This window comes from Dromiciops gliroides, chromosome 6 (assembly GCF_019393635.1).
Source record: "Dromiciops gliroides isolate mDroGli1 chromosome 6, mDroGli1.pri, whole genome shotgun sequence".
Lineage (NCBI taxonomy): Eukaryota > Metazoa > Chordata > Mammalia > Microbiotheria > Microbiotheriidae > Dromiciops > Dromiciops gliroides.
The window spans coordinates 185,774,303-185,800,608 of NC_057866.1; the positions used below are offsets into that span (position 1 = coordinate 185,774,303).

General features: G+C 36.1%; 1 protein-coding gene across 3 annotated transcripts in view; it reads right to left on the minus strand.

The window, feature by feature from the left end:
- Positions 1 to 26,306, minus strand: part of SPOCK3 (SPARC (osteonectin), cwcv and kazal like domains proteoglycan 3) — a 577,080-nt gene that overhangs the window by 173,320 nt on the left and 377,454 nt on the right. For all 3 annotated transcript variants that reach the window (XM_043972767.1, XM_043972769.1, XM_043972770.1), the window contains one exon: positions 24,884 to 25,007. In XM_043972767.1, coding sequence (XP_043828702.1) covers positions 24,884 to 25,007 — 124 coding nt within the window. The remainder of the gene's footprint in view (positions 1 to 24,883; positions 25,008 to 26,306) is intronic.

Consider the following 26,306-nt stretch of genomic DNA (forward strand, 5'->3'; position numbering starts at 1 on the left):
AAGTGAGAGTGATTAACTGCTGATTAACCTACTTCAAGTTAACTGGATTGTAATCACACCTTGAGAACATCTTCAGAACCAATGGATTTGGACGATGCCAACCAATCATCTTGAAGCAGTGTGTAAGGACCGCCTCTGTTCCAGAACTATAAAAAGCTTCCACATTCAGCTTGCTGGACAGTTCCTGATTAAAGTAGGCTCCTGGAGGAGGACTTGAGGAAGAACCTAACCAGGCTGGAACTCTATGTGAGATAGGCTTTTTCTTAACTTTTTGAACTCCTTGTGAACACCTGTATGCTTTAATAAATGTTTAATGCCCAAAGACTGGTGCTGAACCTTCTAATTTAAGATGACCACAATTTAGATTTTAAACACCAAAGTATCTCACATAAAAGAATTAAGAAGAGCTCCTGACACATTACCCCCAAAACAGCAATAAAAGAAACCTTGGAGCAGCAAAGCCCACAAAAAGACAGGATGAGATTATTTTTCCAGCCAAAGACAGATTAAAGGGGGCTGTGCTGGGCTGTGACCAGAGTCCAATGCTGTGATCACACTAACACAGACCCCAGGCACACTGAAGCAGAGGAACTTATCATCAAGCCTCCGAACCAGCTGCAGCACCAGCATCTTCTGGAACTAAGCTTATGATAGGGTGAGAGGACTGAACTGATGGCTGTGGGGGGAAAATGCATGGGTGTCTGCAGGACCTAAGTAGGAATTCAGCTATCCTAACCTAGCAGGGAATCAGGAAGAAATTTCTAGAGGCAGGAGGCCCAGGTGGGGAAGGGCACAGGCTCTTCAGAGCTAAGAAGCAAAGCACACAAAGTTTTGCTGGCTGGTTAAGTAGCAAGTTGGCTTGAAGTTATCTTCGGGCCAGAGAACAGGCCAGGTGAGAGAAAAACCTCTTTTCCCTCAAACGAAGATTACCTGGGACCCTCTGAAGCTTGGGAGAGTATTGCTTGGAAGTAGGCCCCCAATATAAGAGGGAATTAAAAGTCAAGTAAAAGACTGCAAGATGAGCAAGCAAAGAAAGTTAAGAACTATTGAAAGTTTCTTTAGCAACAAGGAAGATTGAAGTGTACCCTTAGAAGAGGATAGCAACCTCAGGGCCCCTATATCCAAAGCTTCCAAGAAAAATATGAATTGGTTTCATGCCATGGAAGTGCTCAAAAGGGACTTTGAAGAGAAAGTAGGAGTGATAGAAGGAAGATTTAGAGAAATGTAGGAAAGAATGGAAAGAGAAATGAGAGCAATGCAGGAGAGTCTTGAGAAAAAAGTCAACAGCTTGAAAAGCCAAATGGAAAAGGAGATGCAAAATCTCTCAGGAAGGGAGGGAGGAAGAGAAGTTGGAACACATTTTAAAAAATTGATGTCAAAATTTGTTTTTACATGTAACTTGGAAAATCGAATTCTAAACAGAGAAAAATAGAACAGATCAGAGTAAAAAGAAAAAAATAATTAAGAAAAATCATATGGAGTGGAGGGGAAGATGGGCGAGGTGTGGGGAGTGAGTCTTTCATCAGAATTGGCTCAAAGAGGGAATAACACACAGTCAATTGGGTATAGTAATATATCTTGCTTTTTCGGAAAGGGGAAGGGGAGGGGGATAAGGAAGGAGGAGTGAAGGAAGGGAGGGCAGATTAGGGGAAGGGGCAATCAGAAGCAAAACACTTTTGAGGAGGGATAAGGAGAAAGAAAATAGATTAAATATCAAGGGGAGGGAATAGGATGGAGGATAATACAGTTAGCAATAGTAACTGTTAAAAAAAATTTTTTGAAGCAAGTTTGTCTGATAGGCCTCAGCTCTCAAACACATAGAGAACTGAGTCAAATTTGTTAAAATGAGAGCCATTCCCCAATTGATAGATGATCAAAAACCATGAAGTTTTCAGATGAAATGTCTAAGCCACCTATAGCCATATGAAAAAAATGCTCTAACTCACTATTGATTGGAGAGATTCAGGTCAAAACAATTCTGGGTACTACCTGATACCTACTGGATCAGATAATAGGACAGCAGAGGAAAATGACAAATGTTGTTGGGAATGTGGGAAAATGTGACCTTAATACACTCTTGGTAAAGTTATAAACTGATTCAAACATTCTTCAGATCAATTTGGAATTATTGCCAAAGGGCTATGAAACCATGCATCCTCTTCAACCTGGTAATACAACTACTAGGTGGTATCCAAAAAAAATTTTAAATGTTGAATTAGAAATTGGGGTGATACATGATACCCATCAATTGGGTAATGGCTGAACAAATTGTGCGATCAGATTAGGATGGAACACTATTGTGCTGTTAAAATGATGAGCAGGATGCTATTAGAAAAACCTGAAAAGACTTACATGAACTAATGCAAAGTGAAATGTACTATATACAAAATAACAGCAATATTGTAAGATGATCTGCTGTGAATGACTTAGTTATTTTCAGCAATGTGATGATCCAAGACAACTCTAAAGGACTTAAGAAAAATTCAATCCATCTACAGATAAAGAACTGATGGTATCTGAATACAGACTGAAGTATAATTTTTTTTTGTTAGTACCTCTTTCTAAAGTTTTTTTGTCTGTTTTCTTGCATGGCCTGACTAATGTGGAAATGTTTTGCATGACAGCATATGTACAACTTATATTGAATTGCTTGAGTTCTTAAGGGGGGGCGGGGAGGGAGGGAAGAAGAGAATTTGGAACAAAAAGTTTTAAAAACTGATGTTAAAATTTGTTTATACATGTAACTTGAGTAAAACCCTAAACAAACAAACAAACAAATAAATGAATAAATAAATGAATGAATTTGACTTCCCTCTATTCTCGTCCCAGAGAGGACAAGGAACATCAACAGAATATAAGGAAGGTTCTAAAATAGCCATGCAGTGAAAAGTGAGTGGTGAGCATTTACACCTCAGAAAATGAGAAAGCTTATAAATTAAGGTTTTATATATTGTTTTATTCCCTGTAGAGCCTTAAGAAAGCATTAATAATACAGAGGAAATTTTAAAGTATGTGCACAATTAAAAAAATTTTTGAGGAGGCAGACCCTGATCTTGAGTCTCATGTCTCAAATAGGCAGTTTGTCACAAGATTTAGCCTCAAGGGTTGGCCAAAACATTTACCAAAAAGAAGATAAAAGACTTTGGAATTTGTATGAAGTAGATATAAAGGGCAAGGAGAATTTCACTGTGATCTGTAGAGAGCATACTACGTTTTTTGTGTATGTTGGCCTTGTTTTAAAGAACTCAAAAGTTAGAGGAATGAATTTTTACTTTTTTTAGGTTACCAAGGGAATGGAGTATTTCTAGAGAAATTAGATATGCTGAAAAAGGTGGAAAAATAAGAAAAAAAAGGATTCAAAGAGGGAGCAGGGAATCCTTCCCTTGGTCAAGACATTGGATGGTGGAAGAATGTTATTAATCATCAGAGATGAGACCTGATCTCAGGTGCTCTTTGTGCTGTACCTCTGCTTTTCAGAAATGGATGAAGTATTGGGAATAAAAAGGGTGAACTAGAAATCCTAACCAAGATAGACTTCTTGAGGAAAGTGAGAGTTGAGCTGAACCTTCAAGGACTTCAGGGAAACTTAGAAATGAGATTGTACTGGATTAGAAACATTAAAAGGGAAGGATATAGGGCAGCTAGGTGGCGCAGTGGATAGAGCACTGGCCCTGGATTCAGGAGGACTTGAGTTCAAATCCAGCCTCAGACACTTGACACTTACTAGCTGTGTGACTCTGGGCAAGTCACTTAACCCCAGTTGCCTCACCAAAAAACCAAACCCCCCCCCCAAAAAAAAAAAAAAAGGGAAGGATGAAGGATTCTGATGTATTGGACAGACTTATTTCAATTTAATATGCATTTATTAAGTGCCAACTGTGTTCCAACCACCAGGTCAGCAACTAAACATAAAAACAAATGGCGCCTGCCTTTATGTAGCTTATATTGTATTATAGATGTTTTGTTAATGGTAATCATAGGAGAACAGAAACCACCTAAGTAAAGATCAGGTGAGCAAAACCTTAAAAAGGTAAAATGACTAGTTCATTGTTTCCAAAAGATCATAAAATGGTTAGATCTAGCACTCTGACATATTGTGAAGTAAAAAATTCAGCCCTCCAGGTCAAAGTCAGTATGTGTCAAGGGAGTGATTGAGATGGTAATCTTAGGCTTCATTAATGGAAGCATATGCTACCTTATCAAAACATTTCAAGAGTTTGTGCTTAATTTTGACTACCACATTTTATAGAGGACATTGAAAACTGGAGTGTCATTTCCCTCCCTAAGAAAAGGTAACCAGGATAATAAAATGACTTAAAATAATATCTGAGGACAAATCAAAAGCAATAAGAATGATTAGCCTGGAAGAGAAGTCTTAAAAGGGACACAAATATTTTAAGGGCTATCATGTGTAAAAGAGATTAAATTTCTTGTAATTGGTCCCAAAGGGGATCAGTACAAGGAAGTAGCAGAGACAGAATTCAGCTGAAAAATATATTAACACTTCCATACGGAAGAAGTATGAACAGCTCTCTCCCTCCATAATGTATTACCTACCACTGGAGGTCTACAAGCAGGTGGACTTCTCCTCACCTTGAACCTTATAGAAGATTGTTCTTCTAGTATGGGTGAGAGGAGATGATTCTGCAGCTCTCTTAAAGAACATTGGATCAGATTTAAATGGACCTGGATTCAAGTTCTAGACATTCTACTAATTAGGTATTTGACCCGCAAATAAATTATTTATCCCTGTTGAGTCTCGGCTACCTCACCTGCAAAATTAGAATTAATCCTGATGCCCACTAAGGTACCTTTGGTCTCTCATTCTTTAATACTAGTGATTTAGAATTGAGGCTTTTTTATTGCTTGACTTTGTGCCATTTATTCCATTCTGAGGTTCTTTGTCAAAATTAAATGATAGATTTTTACCTTGCTTGAGAATGATTTTGTTTTGTTTTTTATTGTTTTTTGTTAAGTGGGAGTTTATTTTGGTCTTTACTATGGTGTACTGCTTAAAGCTATTCAGAACACAGTTCTTTTAGTCGGCTGGAGGTTATTAAATTCACAGACTATTAGAGTTGGAAGAGACCACAGAGGTCATTTAGTCCATAGACCTTTGGAAAGCTCTATTTAAAACTTGCTTAACTCTATTGTTTGAAAAAATGGAGAAAAACACGTGTGTATATGTGTGTGTGTGTGTGTGTGTGTGTGTGTGAGAGAGAGAGAGAGAGTGAGTGTGTGGGAGGGAGGGAGGGAGGGAGGGAGGGAGAGAGAGAGAGAGAGAGAGAGATTCCAAAGGAGCATATACTTAAACCATGATCAAAGCCGACTTATGAACAGGGATTCCTGAAACAAAGCATAATGTGAAGTAGTAGTAGATTCTAAATTTTCTACAGGAGATCATTCCTCCCTCTGTCCTTCATTTATTGTAAGGCTAGGGGCCAAGGAAGTGAACCATTAAGAGGAGGAGAAAATTATTTGGTTTTCAGTTTACGGTGTTTTTAAGAGTTAAGAAGAACTTTGTTAATGAGGGTTTTTGTTTGGTTTTGTTTTTAGATTTCCAGTGGATTAATAAAAATGCTACTTCTCTACGGATGTTCCATTTACTTATAGCTTATATTTTATACTGATTTAACTATTTATATCATGAAAAATAAGAAATCTACAAATGCAGAAGCTAACAAGTGGCCTATTTTCCTTATTCACTCACCCATTAAAATTATTTTTTAGGAGAATTAATTTTTCTCAAAATTATGAAAAGTTGTATAATAATAACTGCTGCTGCTACTGCTGCTGCTGGTGGTGGTAGTAGTAGTAGTAGCAGTAGTAGTGATCAAGGCAAGTTGTACAATTAAACAGAATTTATGTAATACATCATTGTAGAATGTAAAATACAGAGGTTACCAAGTACCTACTGAGATATGACCTGGTGGCTAGAATTTTACATCAGAAGCCTATTTTCCACAACCTGGCACAAAACAAATCCTCATACTATAAATATGAATCTCAAAATATCTTAGCAAACTCAAATAACAAATTGTAGTGGATCCAGAGCATTATGTCATACTGAACTATTTCCTACAATCACCCAGATGTAATATTGAAATCTATAAATTATGATAAAATGTTTTTAATAGCTATTGCCATATCAAATACCCAGAGCATTTAAATTAGACAGCATGATAAGTTTTCCAAATATAAACACCTAACAGAAAAAAAAAGAATCAAAAGAATGTGGGAACCACATGATGTGACCATTACCCTGGCATCCTGGATTTATACCAAGTATGCTCTCAGTTAAACTAAAGATGAGTATTCTAATAATTTTATTCATTTAGAGAAGATTATTTTTTCCACATGTGCAATATCCAAAAGAACGATAAATATAAGATGGACATTGCAAGATAGTATCCTGTTCCAGGGCATTTAAAATCAGAATTCTATCAGAAAATATGAGCCTACATTAACAATGATAAGAATAACAACTCATAGATAGTCATTTTATAATTTACAAAGCAATTTCTTTACTACAACAATGTGTTGAGATAATACTTTATTATTGTCATCCCCATTTTACAAATTATGAAACTAGGGTTCACAAATGTTTAGAGAATTGGGTAAGATTCCACAGCTGCAATGTTAAGATCTTGATTCAAACCCATGTTTTTTTAAGCCAAGTCTTTTCAATATACTACATACCACCCAGGTGTCTTTTAATACATCCTTAGTGCAAAATATGATTTAAGTACGTAGGATTCAAAGGACAAGATGTAGTAGGGGGAAAAGAAGCAATAGATTAGGAATCATTAAAGTAGAATTTTAGTCCAGGCTTTTACATGCAAACTGTAATCTTGGGCAAAACACTTCACTTTTATGGGCCTTCGTTTTCTCAACCAAGATCATCTCTAAGGTTTTTCAGCTCTAAAATCCTAGGATTTACCTTGGCTAAAACGACATGTGGATAAACTGCCTCTTTAAATTTCCTTCTCTAGTAAGAGTTCCCAATTGATGAGTGTATGGTCTGAAAATCTTGATGTCTGAAGATATTTATTCCTTTGGATTTTGCTTCTTTGGAGGTTTATCAAGCCTTCACGTGCATAAAGTATATGGATTATATATACATCTATATATGTGACTGTGTATGTGCGTGTGGAGACAGAGAAAATGATAGATTTTTGGACTGGTTCTGTTATGTTGAAGTCATATGGAACTCATTATTTAAAAAAATAACTTCTAGTGCAGCTAGATGGCACAGTGGATAAAGCACTGGCCTTGGACTTAGGAGTACCTGAGTTCAAATCCAGCCTCAGACACTTGACACTAGCTGTGTGACCCTAGGCAAGTCACTTAACCCTCATTGCCCTGAAAAAAAAATACCTTTTAACAATGAAGACTTAGAAATTGGCACCAGAATTTTAAGTATCAGTGGCATATAAACTCAAGAAGAAGCCAATATTTTGGCTTATGGAAGTCTGGACTGAAAAAGCTAACAATAGTAAAAGAAAAATGCAGGCATCTGCAATATGCAGTTTATAGTCTTAGAGAACTGCTGGAGGGCTTTGTTGTGGTCAGTTATTTCAGTCATGTCTCTTCATGACTCGATGTGGGATTTTCTTTTCAAAGATACTGGAATGGTTAGCCATTTTCTTCTTCAACCTAAATCAAATTTAGTGCAAGTCATAACATCACTCCAATCTCATGGTATTCTTCAAGAACAAAGGAAAACAGCAACAGATGAGGAAACTGAAACAAACAGGGTTATGTGAGTTGCCCAGGGTCACATGGCCAGAAAGTATCCGAGGACAAATTTGAAATTAGATCTTCCTGACTTCAGGTCTTGTGTTCTATCTATTGCATGCACCACCTAACTTCTGGAGGCTACAAAGACATGAAGTAATTTCCTGAGGATCAGAGTCAGTAGGTTCCAGAAACAGAACGTGAACCCCAGTTGTATGTTTATTATAGCCAATGGCAATCTTTTTGGGGCAAAAAAATTTTAAAAAGATTAAACTGTTTACATTCCTAAATGGGAAGATAATAATTCTAATTCATAAGAACTTTCTCAGTATTCGGGTAGCTGAATGGAATACACTTGGACAGAGGACACAGGCCTGAACTCTTATTTTGGTCATGGTTTTCAGTTAGTCCAGTGATTTTCAAATGATCTCTCCTGGATCTATTTTCCAGGTCAGCTGTTTTTCCAAGGAGATATTTCATGTTTCCCTCTATTTTTTATTCATTTGGATTTCCTTTACTGTGTCTTGGTTCCTCACAAAGTCACTAGCTTCCATTTGTTCGATCCTAATTCTTAGGCAATAATTTTCTTCTGAGAGTTTTTGCATCTCCTTTTCCATTTGGCTTTTCAAGCTGTTGACTTTTTTCTCAAGACTCTCCTGCATTGCTCTCATTTCTCTTTCCATTCTTTCCTACATTTCTCTAATTCTTCCTTCTATCACTCCTACTTTCTCTTCAAAGTCCCTTTTGAGCACTTCCATGGCATGAAACCAATTCATATTTTTCTTAGAAGCTTTGGATATAGGGGCCCTGAGGTTGCTATCCTCTTCTAAGGGTACACTTCAATCTTCCTTGTTGCTAAAGAAACTTTCAATAGTTCTTAACTTTCTTTGCTTGCTCATCTTGCAGTCTTTTACTTGACTTTTAATTCCCTCTTATATTGGGGGCCTACTTCCAAGCAATACTCTCCCAAGCTTCAGAGGGTCCCAGGTAATCTTCGTTTGAGGGAAAAGAGGTTTTTCTCTCACCTGGCCTGTTCTCTGGCCCGAAGATAACTTCAAGCCAACTTGCTACTTAACCAACCAGCAAAACTTTGTGTGCTTTGGTTCTTAGCTCTGAAGAGCCTGTGCCCTTCCCCACCTGGGCCTCCTGCCTCTAGAGATTTCTTCCCAGTTTCATGCTGGGGTGGGATAGCCAAATTCCTCCTTTCATCCAGCAGGCACACCTATATTTTTCATCATTCACCCCTTCTCCCTCAGCTGCTCAGCCCTCTCGCCAGACCATAAGCTTAGTTCCAGAAGATGCTGGTGCTGCAGCTGATTTGGAGGCTGGGGGATGTTGCTCTGTCACAGCCTGCCTGCCGAGTGTGTCGGCATAATCACAGGGTTGAACTCTGTTCGCAGCCCAGCAAGTCCCCCCTAAACTGCCTTTGGCTGGAAAATAATCTCAGCCTATATTTTTGTGGGTTTTGATGTGCCAGGGGTTGTTTTATGGCTGTTTTGGAGGGAATTGTGTCAGGAGCTCTGTGTGTTTAATGTTTTTCCTCTGCCATCTTGGCTCTGCCCCTCAGCTTAACATTTATAAATCCACCCAGTACGTTTCTTCTGTTAGTATTATTTGCATCAGAATCTGGAGGACAGTCTCACAGGTATTTGTTTTATCAAGATAGTTACCATTTTAGGCTCCTGCAATATGTCCTTTGAGAAAGAACACTGAAAGAAAGCAGATTTGCAGGTGACATGGTCTGAAATAAGGATGGAAAGATACAAGATAAATTTTTTCTGATAAGTATTTTTAAATGGTAATTCTACTTCCTTTTTAATGCAATTTTACAAATCAAGTCACTGAGAACACTATAACTGGAGTCCATAATCCCATCTCCACCACTGATTAGCTTTGTGGTTTCAGGCAAATCTTTCATTCATGACCTTTGAAGTCCATGATGCTGTGGAAAAGAGGACTGGATTTGAAGTCCAAGACCTGAGTTCAAAACTACTCTCAGCTATCCACAATCAATGAACCAGATAAGCACCTTCCCCTCTTCAGAACACAAACTTCCATTTCTAAAATGTCATGGATGAGGGGCAGCTAGGTGGCACAGTGGATAAAACACCAGCCCTCGATTCAGGAGGACCTGAGTTCAAAACCAGCCTCAGACACTTCACATTTATTAGCTGTGTGACCCTAAGCAAGTCACTTAACCCTCATTGCCCCCTCCCCCCAAAAAATAATCATGGATGGAATTGGTATTCTTTATGTTCTCTTCTAGCTCTTATTTACATGCTTATCTATACAATTAAGGTAATAAAACTTCTACAGCAGATTAGTATGAAGATCTAGAAAACAATGGATGCAAAGCACTTATAAACCTAAATGTTTCCGTGGATATGGTTTGGTTATTGCAATCTGTCTCATTTCTTAAACAGTTTGATTGCGCAGAGTCAATACCCATGTCAATTAGAATCTTACATTTATTTGTATCCTTACAACTTTAGCATTGTGTGCCTTAAACAACATTGGTACGTCACACATATTTGTGAATGAATGAGTGTTTGAATGTAGCAGTACTATACTAATCTCTTTTTAGTATTTATTTTGCCTTCCTTGTCTTGTCACCAATACACATTCTCTTAAAATTTTTCTTTATGATGAATATAATTCAAATTATTTTCATTAATTAATTATTAATTTGGTCACCAGTTCCTCATTATTTAACTAATCTAGTTCTAATAATTCAAATACTATATTTCACGGAGTTCCTCTGCCCTGATTTTAGCCATAGTGTGTTACAAAAATTTTAGACAGCATTTATGCCTGATAGAAAGTAGAGGCTATTTCTGGAAGGCATAATAAATAGTGTTAAATATTAAAGGTAACTCCAGTACTAATGAAGCAGCTGAGCCAAAGCCGAAGCTTAGCTGCAGATGCATCTGGTGATGAGAGGAAAGTCTGATGTTGTAAAGATCAATATTGCATAGGAACCTAGAACAAAAGATTTATGAACTAAGGTAAGCCAGATATGGTCAAATAGTAGATGAAAAGATCAAACACTGACATTTTGCATGTCTGTGAACCTAAATGGACAGTATTGAGTGCATTTAATTCATATGACTACTACACATACTACTGTGGGCAAGAATCTCTAAGAACAGATAGAATAGGTCTTTATTCAATAAAAGGGTGAGAAGAATACGACTGGGGTATAATCTCAAGAATGACCAAATGAGAGCTGTTTGAATCCAAGGCAAACCATACAATATCACAGTAATTAAGTCTATGCTCTATCCATTTAAGCCAAAGCATCCAAAGTTAATCAATTCTGTGAAGACCTACAAGCATCTTCTAGAAATATCAAAGACAAATGCCACACATGTGTTTTTTAAAAAAATTATGCTACAAATGTATTTCTTAATATTAATTGTTATTGCCATTGATACCAGTTTTTGGCAGTAAGATTAATTATTTGTTGGTTTGTTGTTTTTTTTTTTTTAGTAAGGCAATTGGGGTTAAGTGACTTGCCCAGGGTCACACAGCTAGTGAGTGTTAAGTGTCTGAGGCCAGATTTGAACTCAGGTACTCCTGAATCCAGGGCCAGTGCTCTATCCACTGTGCAATCTAGCTGCCCCCAGTAAGCATTAATTATTAAATAATATCATATATACCAGTAAAGAATTGACTTCATGGCTCCATATCTTCTCATGGTCTCAGGCCACCAGACCTATGCTGTTTTAAGAGAGAGCCAATCCCAGCCAAGAGAGAGCCAAGGGCTTGACCCTAGCCTGGCCAAAGGTTTCATCCTCTTGATAGAAGTGGGACATTATACACTGATCAAAGCCAATTGGTTAGCATCATTCAATTCCATTGGTTGACATGAGTTGACAGTGGTCTACATTAAAATGAACTCTACAGATGACCATCCCTCAAATTGCTTAAGGAAAAGTCCATTATCTAGATGTGGTCCTTCAGTGAGCTAGACTGAAGAGACTTCCTCCATTTCTTTTGTTCCCTTGGGTTTGTCCCTGGCAAAAATTGAACTTTCTAGAGTGGGTGGATGGGGGGCCAGGAAAAGGACTGAAAATGATCCCTGGATCTCCCCAAGAAATCCATTATTTTTTGTTTTTTTTTTGCGGGGCAATGACTGTTAAGTGACTTGCCCAGGGTCACACAGCTAGTAAGTGTCAAGTGTCTGAGGCCGGATTTGAACTCAAGTACTCCTGAATCCAGGGCTAGTGCTTTATCCACTATGCCACCTAGCTGCCCATGAAATCCATTATTAATAATTATTTTCTCACACACTCATCAAAGAGCATTGGAAAGCTAAAATATAATATCAAAATATAATTGGAATATCTAGCACATTTAACCCTGGAGGACAAAATTAAGCAAGGCAGAAACTAAGAGTTTTGTGAGACAACCTGTTGCTCATAGCAAATGCTCTGTTACAACAACCTAGCAGGCAATTTTACACATGGATATCACCAGTGTTAATATAGAAACCAGATTGATTATATACCTTATGGCCAAGGGTGGAGCTCTATTCAGTCTATTAAAATGAGACCCAGAACTCATTTTATATGAGATTATAAGCTTTTTATTGCAAAATTCATCTTAAATTGAAAAAAGTAAGGAATACCATTAGAACATATAGCTATGACCCATATAACATCCCTTATGAATACAAAGTGGAGTTGATGAATAGATTTAAGGGATTAGATCTGGTAGATAGAATATCTGAAACTACGGACAGATGTTTACAACATTATATAGGAGTTAGCAACAAAAATATTCCAAAGAACAAGAAGAGCAAGAAAGCAAAATGGCTGTTTGATGAGGCTTTGTAAATATCTGAGGAAAGATAGCAAGTGAAAGGTATAGGAAAAAGGAAAAGATATATCTGACTGAATGCAGAATTCCAGACAACAGCAAGAAAAGAGTTGTTTTTTTTTAATGAGAAAGAAATTAAACAAAAACACCAATAAAATGGGAAAGATGAGAAAGATAATTAGAGATATCAATGGGACATTTCATACAAAAATTTGCATGGCAAATGACAAAAAATTGTAGGGATGTACTAGAAGCAGAAGAGATCAAGAAGTGGCAAAAATACACGTAAGAACCATGCAAAAAATATCTTAACATCACTAATAACCACAATGGTGTGATTATGGATCTAGAGCCAGACATCCTGGATGATGAAGTCAAGGGGGTCTTAGGAAGCATCACTAGCAATAAGGCTAGTGGAGATAATGGAATTCCAGCTAAGCTATTTAAAATCGTAGAAGATGATACTGTTAAAATATTGCATTCAATATGCCCACAAATTTGGAAAACACAATAGTGGCCACAGGATTAAAAAAGCTCAGTTTACATTTCCAGCCTAAAGAAGGGCAATGGCAAGGAATATTCAAATTACTGAACAGTTGTGCTCATTTCACATGCCAACAAGGCTATGCTTAGGATTCTGAAAGTTAGACTTCTGCAATATGTGAAATGAGAATTACAAGAAGAGCAGGTTGGTTTAAAAAAAAACACAGAGGAACTAGAGATTAAGTTGTCATCATTCACTGGATTATGGAAAAAGCATAGAAAAAATTACTTCTGCTTCACTGAGAAAGCTAAAAACCTTTGCCTATATGAATCACAACAAAATGTGGCAAATCTTCAAATAGATGATCTTAACCAGATCACCTTGTATCCTGAGGAAGATATATGCAAGTCAAGATGCAATCAATAGAACTGAACATGGAACAACTGATTGGTTCAAGAGTGGGAAAATCTCTGACAAGACTCTATGTTGTCACCTTATTTAACTTATACAAAGAGTACATCATGAAAAAAATGCCAGGCTAGATTAATCAAAAGCCAGAATTAAGACTTTTGTGAGAAATATCAACAATCTTAGATATGTAGGTGATACAACTCTGATAACAAAAAGTGAAGGGGAATTAAGAAGCTTGTTGATGAGGGTGAAAGAGGAGAGTCCAAAAGCTGCCTTGAAGCTTAAAACAACTACAACAACAATAACAACAACAACAAAAAAAACAAATACAAATGCAAACAAACAACAATAACCTTAAGATTAAGATTTTGCCCATGGGTTCCATCACTTCCTGGTAAACAAGGGGGAGAAGAGATAGAAGCAGTGTTACATTTTATATTCTTGGGTTCAAAGATCACTGAAAATAGTGACTAGAGCCATGAAATTAAAAGACACTTGCTCCTTGGAAGAAAAAGTAGAGTGAATATGAGTAGCACACTAAAAAGCAGAGCTACCATCTTACTGTTAAATGTTTGTGTAGTCAAAGCTATGGTTTTTCCAGTAGCAATATATGTTCATGAGAGATGGATGATGAAAACCTGAATATTGCCAAATTGACACTCTGGAATTATGGTGCTGGAGAAAATGTTGGGGAATCCTTCAGACAACAAGGATGTCTTTAAAAAATAATTCAGGCTATTCACTGGAAAATCAAATACTGAAGTTGAAGCTTAAATAAAAATATTTAATGAGAGGATAGGACTTAATGAAAAAAAGGAAAAAAAAAAACAACCTGCTGTTGGGAAAGACTGAAGGCAAAAGGAAAAGGAGATAGAGGATGGAAAGGCTGGTTAGCATCATGGAAACAATGAACTTGGACAGATTTCAAGAGATAGTGGAGAACAGAAGGGTCTGGCATGCTATGATTCATGAAGTCACAAAGAGTCAGACATGTCTGAATGATTGAACAACAATAAATATTAAAAACAGCAAGCATGTCAAATAGAATATTCTAGGTTTGAGGATCAGTAGAACAAAAGGCAAAGTTAGTGAATATTATATAAGTTCCCTTATATCAAAACCGATAAGAACTAAAGAATTTGAGGCTCTGAAGCAAGAGGAAGAATCTTACAAAGATCTCAATTGACTTTAACACAACTATCAAGGAAGAGTCTAATTCTCTCAAATACTCATTTCTCATGGAACATACTTTCCTTTCCTCGCCCCCCATCTACATTATCTTAAATATTAAAATATATGTACTGTGTATATACATGGAGTCTTTTATTTTATCCATGTATATTTTGATATTTATGATGCTTACAATATTAAGAAGAGCCTGGATGCTTTGATAAATTATGTGGTCAGATGAAAGAGGTGTTTTAACTGGAGGTAAGAGTCTGATTAACTAAATGAAAAGAACCAAAAACAAACAAAATAAAAATAATTGTATAGAAACACTCAACTGAATTCCCTTTATCCACTACATGTCAATGAGGTCTATTGTAGAGTGGAAAAGTGCAGACTAAGTGTTTAGGAAATCTGTGTTCTAGAATTCTGGTTTGTCATTTGCAAAATGAAGGGCTTATATTTTATAATCTCTAAGATAATTTATAAGCTCTAACTATTTGTTGGTCTGCAATCATATGACTCTGACAGTACAAAGTCTCACTAGGAAGAGAATGAAGTGAAAGCTGAGGCAGAGGAAGTGAGGGAGGAACTTAACAAAATTGTTTGCTTCTAAGTTTTAAGAAATAAAACCCTTCCAAGCTCAAAGTAACAAAAACAAGTGATAAGGTAGTAATAAGTACTAGTATTTTTTTCGCCCTTGTTACATAGAATCGATAAAAATAAAAAATAAACCCCCCAAACCCCAAAATTATGACTTGTGGAAGTCTAGAGAATGTAGTTAACATTAGTTAAGACAGAGGTCAGACATCCAGTTTTAGATATTTTTGGGGAGGGTGGGGTAGGGAAGAAATAGATTTATGTTGGTGAATTTAATAATTACTGAAAGGTTTTTTTTGTTTTTGTTTTTTCGTGTGAGGCAATTGGGGTTAAGTGACTTGCCCAGGGTCACACAGCTAGCAAGTGTTAAGTGAATGAGGCTGGATTTGAACTCAGGTCCTCCTGACTCCAGGGCTGGTGCTCTATCCATTGTGCCACCTAGCTGCCCCCGAAGGTAGTTTTAATGTAAATAGTGTGATACTCTTCTTTTGGGGCTCTTGTGTCCTCAGAAAGTCTGAACATTATGGATACTTTATTAGTTAAGTCTAAGAGCATTTGTTAAATGCCTGCTACTTTACAAACACTGCACTAAGTGCTGGAGTACAAAGAAAGGGAAGTAGAAAAAGCAAAAAATGAACAAACAAACAAAATATCCCACAGTCCCTGCTTGAAGCTCACAGTTTAGTACTACTAATCATCTGGTGGTTACTAACTACTAGAGGAGTGGCAAAGAATTACAAATATGTATCTCGAAACCATAAAACTTTTTGAATCGATGGAACTACAATCTTTAAACTGTATTTTTTATAACTAATGGGATGGGTTGAATTCCCCGAAATATTGTTCAACAACAGTGGGAAGACCTGAAAAACTATTTAAACTTTCATTGTCATCCATATAACCATCTAGTTGAAATCTTCTTAAATACCTATTCCCCAATAATTAATGCACACTTCTCCCTGATAAATCATTCCTGGAACGAGGGAAGTGTTTGAGTTTACAAAAATATATATCATATTCTAGATAAAATTAATAAAAACCAACATAACTTTATGACTTGTTTCATACCAAGATAGGTGTTAGTTCTCAAAAATAAATAATTTTGTATAACTGAAAGAAAACTTGTAGATTTATTCCAACCCTCTCATTTGATAGGTGAAGGAAGTTAGAAATAGAGACTTGAGAAGAGACTTGGAGGTACAAGAGAGCTATGTCTCATTACAGTGCTGCATTCATAGCTACAAATGTCATGGCTGAACTCTCAAGACAGCCCTGAGAAAGACAGCCTAATAATTTAATATCCTCAACTGGCTGGCTTCAAAAGCAAATAAGAATACTGAAATATATTAGACTTTGGTAAATGGACTAAATAGGAAAATAGAGCTCTTCATGACAGAAGGAAAAGTGCAGAAGAGATTTAAATCAGTGGAGAACTTAAAAGAAAAAGATGGGGGAGGTCATAGGAGCAATTTGAGACTCTGACATATATAGAGGAAAAGATTGAAGAATTGGGTACTGAATGAAAGGAAGACCTCATTTGCAATAACAACCCCCTTTACATAATTTTCATTTCTCTCCCTAATTTTATCATTTTTATTTTTCTATTTTTAATGAGGCAAAAGTTATTAAAAGTAATATATCCTATACATATTCTTTGCTTATAAATTAATAAGCAAATAATGACGTGGCATCTAATTTAGTTTTTCTTTTCTCACAGAAAGTACAGTAGAAAATATTATTTTCAATGTAGTAGATCTATTTGGCTTAATACACTATAGAGAGAAAAGACAAACCACTCCAGTATATTTACCAAACCCCCCCCCCCCATGGACAGTATTGGTATGCTATGGTCCTTGGGATCACAAAGAGTTGGACATGACTGAATGACTGAATCACAACAGATACTAAGAAAAAATCCAGTATTTGGGGTATTAATTATCAAAATTGGACATAAAATTTTTAGGATTAATCAAATTCTATCTGTAAGGATGGAAAGTGAACTAAATAGATAGTTATAATTAATTCACCTGATAGGAATAATAATCAGTGGCATGCATATGTGTGTATGCACTCATATACACACACACACATAAAAACACACATATAAATATGTGTGTGAGAGATTACTTTAAATGTACTATTTAATTTATGTATGCAATCTTGTTTAAGCCCTATGAAGCAATAACTACAACTCTTTTAATCTCCATTTTACAGAAGAGGAAAAAGATTCTGAGAGATTAAACAACAATTTGGTAGTGAATAAGGAATCTGAAACAAGGTTTTCCTGTCTCCAAATCCAATACTCTATGAGTTAGAGCACATGGCTTCATTCTGGCCATAAATAATTATGTTATCAATATTTATTTAAGCATTGCATTGAATAGTCATGCAAGAGGAGTCTTTGGATAATTGTATTTCTCTCATTCATTGTTGAGAAGAATGTGAGATATACCAAATGGCTGAAGAGAGCAGAAAAAATATTTGCGTCTGATTAATTGTAGGGGAAAGTATTTCTAGGTCTCCTTTCAGAATTCAGTAGAGGAGAATGCAGATCAATTCAAAGAAATTATTTCCCGTGTATGTGTACTAATATCAAATAGGATTCTGTGATATAAGAAACTGTAGAAGGAAATTTGCTTAATCTGCCAAATATTTGATGCCAAAGAAAGGATCAAAAGATTTCATTTCCCCAAGTGTCCATCAGTGTCTCTGGGCATGTCTGTCCAAAGACCAAATGGAATATTGAGTAACAGGGATTATGAGGTTCTACTAATATTACTTAGAATACTAATAGGCCTCCTCAATGGCTACTCAAAAAGTCCATAAAGGAAAAAAAATCAAAGTGGAAGAAAAATAAATTCAGGCCAGAATATTATATGTCGTTGAATGGTCAATACATGAGTTATTTCATGAATATTTATATTTCAGAGATGATGACTAAAGATAGACAATGAAATGAGACCAGAAATCCGAAGAAAGAAGAGTTGACATTCAGTTGAATTTGGAAAAATGAGTAATATTTTCCATCATACTGTTGTCACAAAAGCCAAATATTATTGTGGTGTTACTCTATAGAATACCATACTCTTAATAGAATCAAAAGTGCAGGTCACCCAAAGAACAATGACAACACCTCAACTGAGTGTCATTAAATTACAGCATATTATTGAAAATGATTTGCATGGTGGCAGTGTTTTAGAGAATGTCATCAAAATCAGGTAAACCTAAAAATTAAGAGGTCTGTAACTTACTGCTGCCTGACTACCCACAAAATATCAAATCAATTTGAGGAAGGTCTTCGACACATGGGGTGCATCATTTGTAGAGGATGTATGTAAAGAGAAAGACAAGAATCACATGGAATAAGGATCTGCTGTTTTACTTTTAGCTGCGTGGGCAAAAGGAATGTCCACAGAAATGTAGTACTTTATATTTTGGAGGTCAGTCTCCAAATAGCAGAAAGATTGTACCTGGCATGGGTACTTAGCATATGCTGGCTGGTCAACTTAATTGATAATTAGATTCCTCTCATTAAAGGTCTATAAACAAAGGCTAGATGCATCTTTTGTGGTGCACTAGGGATTTAAAATATTATTATACTTTATTATTGTATATTATCATATATCTATTATCATGTTAGATGGAATAGTTATTTCTTCCAACTCCAAGATTCTATTATTCTGTGATATCATCTAACATTATCTGTCTGTCCACCCATCCATTCATCCATCCATCCATCCATTCATCCATCTATCTATCTACCTAACATATAAAATGCTTTACAATTCCTTCTTTTTGCTTATTTTCAACCATAGTTGGAATAAATGGTTGCTGAGTTTCCATCTAACTCCAAAATTCTGAGTCTGTTAGCTACATTACATAACATCTACCCTATTATATGCTATACAATTCTTTCTGCTTTCTCAATACATTATAAGTGTACAATAATAGATTGAAGCTTAGTTCACTAATACTGAACCACATGGTATTCAATGCTATTATAGATAATTCCTGACTTAATGATGCTTGCAATGGGGTGGGATGAAACCTTGATGAAGTTGTTATACAGATCAAAATGCCAAGGCAACTCAAAATGTTCCCTATTGCTCAGACAACATTCAAACAATTAACCAATCAACAAGAATTTGTTAAACATGTATTAGGTTACAAACACAGTGGTAGACTCTGGGTATAAAAGCAAAGAAATAAAATAATCTGAATTCTCCAAGATCACATTTACTAATGATTTTTTGGACAGTTCATTCTCTCTCTGTTTCATGAAGAAATCCCTCCAGCTGAGACAAAGTTTTTAGTAGACTGAACGTAAGATCACTGGAAATCATTTGCTGTTCAGTCTTTTTTCATTCATGTCTGACTCTTTGTGACCCCATTTGGGGTTTTCTTGGCAGAGATATTAGTTTGCCACTTCCTTCTCTAGATCATTTTACAGAAGAGGATACTGAGGCAAACAGGGTTAAGTGACTTGACCAGGGTTACACAGCTAGTAAGTGTCTGAAACCAGATTTGAACTCAGAAAGATCAGTCTTCCTTGTTTCCAGGCCTGTCAGTCTATCTACTCTTTTGTTGAATTCTTCCTGCAAACGTTATTCCATAGAATGTTAGCATTAGAAAGATCTTAGAGAACTGTCTGAATTCAGATATTAGGGATCATCTATCCCAGATGCTTTACTTTAAATGTGAGTACAATGAAACCAAGGAAAGTTAAGACACATACCCAAAGGTAAAGAGCACATTATTATCAGATCTAGTAATATGGGAAAATACGGGGGATGAAACTGAGGCCCGAGCTGAGATCCCCAAAACAAAAGTAGAACATACTGTTTGTTCCCCTGTAGTTTGTGGTTTAGTACCAACTTCCTGACATATGCCTCTGTTTACTGAAATATGTCTTCCTGTCTGCCAAATAGCTCACCACAATGTACCTGTGAAACCCTGCATGTATTTCACACTTAAGGGGTATATAATTGCATCTTGAACACTTGCTCAGGGCCCAAAGAACCAGAGGCTACTCTGCTTTGGGCCAGCACATCAATAAACTACTCTTCCTTATACATGAGTGCTGTTTGGGTTTCTCCGTCAAAATTGCCACAACACTAGGACCAGAATCCAGGTCTTCTGATTCTGAGTCCATGATAATTTCTACAACATCATCTGCCTCTCACACCAAAAATAACATAGCATGAAGGGATATGATTTTTCAAATGGTAACTAAGATTTTAAAAATGTAAAATATAATAATAGCAATTTGGAACTTTAAATATAAATCATTTTATAATTCATGTAAAGTGAGAACCTCTAAGAAATTATCAAATGAATTCACTTACTAGCACTACTTTTGCTTCAATTGGTTTATATCATTCCCCAAAACTTATTTTATTCAGATACAACAGCAAAACAGTATACAAAGGGCAGATGTTGAAGGCCTGTCCATTTCTGCATAATGTATATGTTTCCTTCCTTCTTTGCTCCCCATGTTCTTAAAGCCATAAGACATTTTTATAGAGTTTACAATAATCTAACTCAGTGCTAAGCATAGCCTGGCATGACATGGCATAGCATGACTAAAATCTGATAGGGAGAAGGCCAGCTTATTCCCAAAGCGGTGTCCCTAGGGAAATTATGCTAGTGCTGCCCTGCTTAGTTCTATAACCCTGTTGCTGTTTATTGACTTGTGCTCCAAGAATGCATTATACAATTTGCACTAGTCATTGACAAATCTATTCCTGGTAAAAGACCATCACTAGATTGCAGAACAATCCCTAGCTCCTACTGAAGCTTGACGACACAATCACAATAAACTTTGCCTGAAGTAAGAGAACAAGGATCTCCATCTTTTACGTCAATTTCAGGAGCGATTGCCTCTCAAATAACCTTGAACAACCCTTTATTTTGATATTCTAGGATTACTGAATTGGAATAAATACAGGAAATAAGCTCCCTTAAAAAAAAAGAAGAAGAAATAGAGGTTTGTTAAAAAAACAACAACCAGATCCTACATGTTTTTAAGGGGTGAAATCCAGAGTGTTTAAAATGTTATTCTCCTTCTAAATATATTTTCAAATATGTCTTTCCAATAAATATTCTCCATATTTATTTTATGGATTTGTGTGTGCATGTTTAAGGGTGCCATTGAAGCATCTCAGTTTATTTAACATTACCTTCTAAATGTGATTCTGCAACTTGGGAAACAGTAGTGGAAAAAGGAGGTATGTTTTACAGATTTATACATGTAACACACAAATACATATAAGCAGATAAGAAAAAGATGGCAAAATTCATTCTGTTCCAAAGTCTCAGCACTATTTTAAGCTATTAAAGCCTAAAACTATATGAAGATTTGGGGGACACTGTATTACTGAGATAAAAGTGGAAAGAATTTACATAAAGGATGCAATCAGGGAGATGTAACACTAGAAAAAAAATAAATGGGTCAGTCACAGAGGGATAACAAGGGATAGGGCAAACAACCTGCATGCTTTGCTGTTGTCCATACACTGATGATGGTAGCTATTAAAAAAAAGCAACACTTTACAAATTATCTCATTAAATCCTCAGAAATCCTGAGAGGTTGAGGTGGTGTTGTTTTTGTCGTCGTGGTTGTTATTATAATTCCCATTTTACACGTAAGAATATTGACATAAACAGAGGTGAAATAATTTGGCCAAGGTCATATAATAAGGAACTGAGGCCTTATTTAGCTTAGGTCTTTCTGACTCCAGGGCCACTGCTCTATCCATTGCATCATTTAGCTTTCAGAAGAATCAAAGGAAGATTCCCAGAAAATGAGGTTGATTCCTTTTAAAGGAATTTCAGGAAGACATGGTTGCATAGAGACCAAGAAATCCTAAGTTATGATCTGTACCATAGCAAGGATCACCACAGTGATGAGAACTTTGATCATCTCAGAGGATGACACCAGGATCAGATTGTAAAGACATGTAATACATCAGTCGGAAAACAGATACAGGTGTTGCTTGGAACAGAAGTTCACAGTTGATAGAAATGTGATGCCTAGTATCACTGAAACAATATGTTTTTGTAATATACTTTTATTCATTACTTCCATATATAAATAAATAACATTTTAGGCACACTTGTTTAATATTTCTTAACTTCAGTGCCATAAAACAAGCATCCATGTCACTGATTTGGAAGAAAAATTACTTAAAATAAATGAAATAGGAATAGCTCCAATTCAATTCAAGAAATATTTATTAAGTACTCACTGCTTGGAAGGTTCTATGCCCCATACCAAGGATACAAAGTAGAAAACAAAAATACATGCCCTCAAGAAACTTATACACAGAGATATACACAAAGAAGTATAACACAGGAAGTTTAGGAAGAGAGGGGAAAAACAAACAAACAAGCAAATAATAGGGTAAAAGGCATGGCTTCTTAGACTAGGCAGCAACTGAGTCAAGGGTTGAATAAAGATGAGATGCTGACCAGGAAAAATCAGGTGGGAGTAAAACAGGGCTGGGGAATAGTTTGTACAAATGTATAGTCATGGTTTATGCAAATACAGCACCAGAAGAAAGAATACTAAGCTTGGGAAATGGCTGGATAGTTCAGTGTGACTGTGACGAGTGAGTGGAGAACATTATAAAATAATAGAAAGGCAGACTGAAGTTATTTCCTTATTCCTGGGTGGGGATGGGGTATGAAGTATTAAGTGCTAGGTTGTATGATTTGAATAGAGGCAATTTCAAATCCAAGGTAATTTTTACAACATCATACTGCTCCTCTATCTCTCCCACTGTAAAAATCCCACTTTTCCATAGCAATATATGACTATTTGTTCAAAATCAGCTTCATCACGAGTCATATGTTCAAACTTACTCCATTAGAAAGATTTTTTTTGAAAGCTGTGTGCAGGATAAATTATAGAGGAGATGGGCCAGAGGCAGGGAGAAAAATTAGCAGTTTATTAAAATAGTTCTGCTGATAAATAAGGAAGTCCATATTTTTGGGTCATTATAATATGTGCAGATACAAAGACACAGACAAGAGATAAGGTATGAAGAAAGAATAGCCAGGATTTGGCAACTGATTAGACAATAAAGTCAGGCAAAAATGCAATGAGTCAAAGATGACTACATTTTCAAACTGACACTGGAATCATGATAGTTGACAAAGTAAAGTAGAGAAATTTTGGAGGATTTATAAAATCTCTTCATTCTTTTCCTCATGATATGCATATACAGAAATCACAAAACACAAGCGCGATTGTACAATATTTACACATCCATGGAAATATCCCTTTCTCAAAGTATCTGCATTGATTCTCATATCTTAGAAATGTGTTACAATTACTGGAAGCTTACCCTTCTAAGGACCAAGATTCTGGAATGTCAAGAAATATAATATAATTGTAAATACAATTAATTTGAAAATACATGTAAGGTTGTGTTTGGACCTAATATTTGCTTTTTTTGTTAACACTTTTAAAAAATAGTTCTACTTTAATTTGATAAAGCTTTTAAACTTATGTACTAGATACTAGTGATAGGGAAACAAAGATAAACTTACTATTTAATGGGGAGGTAAAATGAAAAAAAACACTATGTACTAACAAGCTACATATAGAATAAATTGAAGATAACAGAAGGGAAATAAGGGGCATGGTAAAAGGTTTTCTGTAGAAGGACTTTGACTAGAAATTAAAGGCAGAAATGAGGAAGGAGAACATTCCACACATGTGGAACAACAAGAGAAAATGCCTAGATTCAGGAGATGTAGTAAAGTGTGTGAGGAACAGCAAGAAGGTCAGAGTTGCTGCACTGAAAAATATCCAGGGAGAGGGTTGTAAGGTCTAAGAATTTGGGAAAGATGAAAGTGAGATGGGTTATGAGAGGCTATGAAAACCTATCAAAAATTTTAACACTGACTTCAGTGAAAGAATATGAGTACAGATATACATGGAGCAGTTGGTGGCACAGTGGATACAGAGCTGGGCCTGGAGTCAGGAAGACTCATCTTCCTGAGTTCAAATTCAGCCTCAGACACTTATTAGCTGTGTCACCCTGGTCAAGTAACAATCCTGTCTGCTTCAGTTTCCTCATCTGTAAATTGAGCTGGAGAAGGAAATGGCAAACCACTCCAGTATCTTTGTCAAGAAAACCCCTAATGGGGTCACAGAGAGTCAGACACAAGTGAAATGGCTGAAGAACAGGCACACATGGTATTTGAATGTTCTAATTTTTTTCCTTTTCGTACATTTCCGTAATTATGGAAATTTAGCATGTTGTTCTTAAATCTTTAGGCTTATTTGTAACTTAAGCCTTTATCTCTTTAAAAAATATGAATTAGAATATTCAGTATTGGGAAAGGATAATCATATTTAGAACCCATGATATTTTTGAGATACGGTCGCCAATTATGTTAATGAAGAAAGATGAAAGAAGGAAAGACATAAAAGAATTTAGAACTGTAAAGAAATAAAAACAAGGAAGAACAGCTTAGAGATCTCTTTCAGTATGACCACTTTATTTTATAGATAAGGAACTAAACCTCAGACATGTGAGGTGATTTGTCCACTCCCCTTTCCTCTCTCTATTCCTCTGTGAGAGCTCTTATTTTTTTTAAAAAAAATTATTGGTGGCATAAAGTTATTAATTGAATGATAATATTAGTTTTTACCTGTGAAGAGTATGTGTGACCATCTGAACCACAAACAGGATTAGTGTAAACCACTGGACATTGCTTGCAGCTGGATGAAACAGGACCCCTCCACTGTTTATGATTCAAACCAGCTTCTTTCATACTGTTAAAAAAAAAAAAAGACCACATTTACACAAGAATAAGGACACAGTAATACCTGTTATGATTATGTGTTTCCTTTACTGCTCTCTGGGCTTTTAAAGAGAATATTACAAGCATTTATCCATGTTTCAATGTTAGATTTATTGGCCGATGAATTGCTACTCGATTGCATTCCAGAAAAAAATTTTAATAGTTTAATAATTTTGGGTCTCTCTCCACTAAAATAAAATGATTATCTAAAAAAAAGGTTAACTTGAAAGTAGAGAGAGGAAAGAGGAGCCTAGAGGCTCTGAATGACACAGACAAGAAGGCATTTTGTATCCTCCAGGAAAACATAACCTCCTTGAGGGCTGAGAGTATTTTATTTAGTCTTTGTGTCTTCAGCACTTAGCAGAATGACTTGCCTTTTGCAGGTGATTAATAAACACTTGCTGGAGTAAGTGGAATTGAATATCAGAATCAATTCTAAACCACCCAGAAGAATTTCTCATCCATGTTTTCATTGCAACAATTCCTAGATGTACTACACAGAGTGAGGTCAAGATAATGTGAAAAGATTATTGAATATCATTGTGATTTTAAAACAAAGGGTAACAGTTGTGGGTAGCATCTTTTAAGATTGTATTGCTCTGATTAGCTACAGTTGGATACACTGAACTTTGAACCCCATATAGTGATGTCATTTTGGTCTTCAAGAATGAAGAACAACCACCATCTCTTGTGGGAGATTTTCCAGATGGCATTCAACAACCAATCAATAAGCATTTAACTTTGCACTGGGCTAAACATGGGAATAGAAAGACATAGCAAATCAGTCTATTTTCTCAAAAGCTTTTATACTCTTATGGGGGAGACAGTATGCATAAGTATATGTCTACGTATGTATGTGTGTACACATACACAAACACACACAAAATGGAAATAAGGTCATTTTGTGAGGGAGCACACATCAAACAGGGGAAAACCAGAAGGTACATGTTTCCTGAGAAGCTTCTTGAAATATCCCTAGAATTTCAAGAGATAAGAGTGAGGAGAAAGTGTTTTAAGAAACTCAGGACAGAATATGGGAAGTACATGTGCAAATAGGGAGTAGATCTGCATAAATGGATCACAGAGCCTAAAGAAAGGAGCAGGGCATGACTCAAAGGTTAAAAAGGGGCCAGGTTGAGAAGAGATTTAAATGAGAGTATAATTTATATTTGAGTCTAGAGGCAACAGGGAGCCACTGGTGTTTACTGAGGGCTGACCTGGTCAAACTAGCACTTTAGACAAATCACAGGCATTTGAGTGGAGAATGGAG